Source organism: Triticum dicoccoides, chromosome 3B (assembly GCF_002162155.2).
Source record: "Triticum dicoccoides isolate Atlit2015 ecotype Zavitan chromosome 3B, WEW_v2.0, whole genome shotgun sequence".
NCBI lineage: Eukaryota > Viridiplantae > Streptophyta > Magnoliopsida > Poales > Poaceae > Triticum > Triticum dicoccoides.
The window spans coordinates 755,058,266-755,060,451 of NC_041385.1; the positions used below are offsets into that span (position 1 = coordinate 755,058,266).

The following is a 2,186-nucleotide window of genomic DNA, read 5'->3' on the forward strand; positions in this document are numbered from 1 at the left end:
CGCGCCTAGGGTGCGCAATAAATAAATTTATTATGCGAGTGGCCCACTCGTCAGAAGAAAAATAATAGCGCCCCGTACTAATAATAATCCCGGCAAAAGAAAATGGGGCCAGAGAAAAATAATGCGATGGGGACGAGAGACGTGGTCCACCTGCCCAGCCGGGCGCCAACTCAGGGGCCGAGGGGCGGGAGCGGTTGGTATATCAGTGGTGGCCGAGGCGGTCAGCACCGCATTGCCGCGCCTCCTTCCTCCTCCTACTTCACACGCACGGAAGGCAGAGAGAGGCGACCCAACCGCCCCCTCCGCTGCTTCTGTTCGTCCGCTCCATCCCGTGTCTATTCCGAGTGGACGCCAGCACGCACAGGCGCATATATAGGTAGCTTTATTTAGCTACGGCTGAAGAGAGCCTGATTTACAAGATAGGAGGAGCAGATCTTTGAGGAGGGAAGAGCATGCCGACGGGGACCATGAGGAGGATGTTCGTCGAGTCGTCCTCGTCCTCGTCCTCGTCGTCCGGGAGCGGCAGGGAGGCGGAGCCGGCGGTGGTGCTGTGCGCGCCTCGCCCGCGCAGGGTGCACGCCCAGCCCTGCAGCGCCGACCTCATCCTCGGCCCCCCACCCTTCCTCCTCAACGCCTCCTCCGGCAGCAACAGCAGAAAGGTACCGGCCGTCCTCCAAACCTCAGCCAGTTCTTGGAAGAAATTTTCCACGTTCTTTTGTTTTTTGGTCTTGATTTTCTTTTGTATGGATCTTTGTCTTACAAGAATCTGTTCTTTCTTACTGCAGCAGAGGGAAGGGAAGAGCAAAACGCGGGAGGTCGACGACGAGTCGGAGGAGGAGGGGGAGGGGGGCTGGGCGCTGTTCGGCGGCTCGCCGCCGGCGCGCGCGGACAACCCGCTCGTCCACGACCCCCACTTCCTGCTCAACCAGCGAAACCACGCCGCCGCCGACTTCAACCTCGCGGCGGTTTTTGACCACCACCTCCACCACCACAGCCGCGCCCACCACCACCACATCCCCACCACATATAGCAATAGCAATAGCCACAGTTTTGCCCCGTCGTACACGCACGCCGCGCCGGCGGTGAGGATCCAGGGGTTCGACGTCGCCGCCTGCCGGGGCTCCCACGGCAGCAACGGCGGAGGCCGCGTGCTCTCCGCCCGCGCCTGAAGCCTGGGCCTCAGCCTGAGCCGAGCAGAGCCGACCCGCAAGGGAGAAGCCACCCACCGCCGTCGTCCTCACCAACCTTGTACAGTTTTCCGCCGGCCGCCGTGTATGTACGTACGTACTACGTATAGTGTACTGGTAGTATCACCATATGCTACGTGTGTTCCTTGTGGTATATACATACATACGGGTTTACGTGATGAATTAACATGAGATGGGTAGCGAGGGTCGTCTAAAGACTAAGTAAGTTTAATTAAGAGTAGTAGAAGAAGAATGATCATCATCAGCAGCATACACAAAGAGGATCGATCAAAGGAGAGGATTTCTATTTTTTACTTCTTTTTCCCCAGTTAGTTTTGTCAGGAAGTGTTGTGTAGATATCATGAGTGTTAATCTTTTCTAAGAAAGGTCGGTCTTTTCTTCCCCGGATGAAGACGAAAGATGGCCTGTGCAGTTGTGCTGGGCCATCGTCGTGTTCATCGCACCGCCATGTAACCATGGTTGTATTTGTAAAAAAGAGAATGGAAGGAAGGAAGGAAGAAGAAAGTGTGTACATACATAAACATGTTTGTTATGGAGCTGTACCATGTAATGGAATTGCATCAAGTTGATTCAAACAGTCTCTCATCTGCGTTTGCCCCCTTGTTTCAGAAACTCTTTCCTGTTGCCTTCGGGGTGTGTGTGTGTGTGTGTTGGGCAGTTGAGATCAAGGGAGGGAATCCGTTTGGTCTCATTGTTGTAACAATTTTTTTTGGCGAAGGGTTCGAGCAAATAGGCTGCAATCAGGCCGGGGAGGGCGGTGGTTGCGAGAGAGCAGTACGTAGTACAGTGAGATGAGATCGGATCAAATCCCATGATGATTCCATCTTGTCCTTCTCCTGGTCCCGGACGGCCAGGGTGAGCTGTTAGTTGGTTCGGCCCCGATTTTCCCCGGGCAGGCACGCAGATGCACATGCACTTGCACATGCGAGATGCGACTTTTCGACGCGACCTGCCGCTGCCCCGTTGCTTCCCCGGACG

General features: G+C 55.4%; 1 protein-coding gene across 1 annotated transcript; it reads left to right on the plus strand.

Annotated features, from left to right (window-relative positions):
* Positions 1-218: 218 nt before the first annotated feature.
* LOC119278290 lies at positions 219-1,793 on the plus strand. Its single transcript, XM_037559650.1, has 2 exons — positions 219-659; positions 786-1,793. Exons 1-2 carry the CDS (start codon positions 453-455, stop codon positions 1,167-1,169), a joined length of 591 nt encoding a protein of 196 aa, XP_037415547.1. The 5' UTR covers positions 219-452; the 3' UTR covers positions 1,170-1,793.
* The last annotated feature ends 393 nt before the right edge of the window (positions 1,794-2,186 follow it).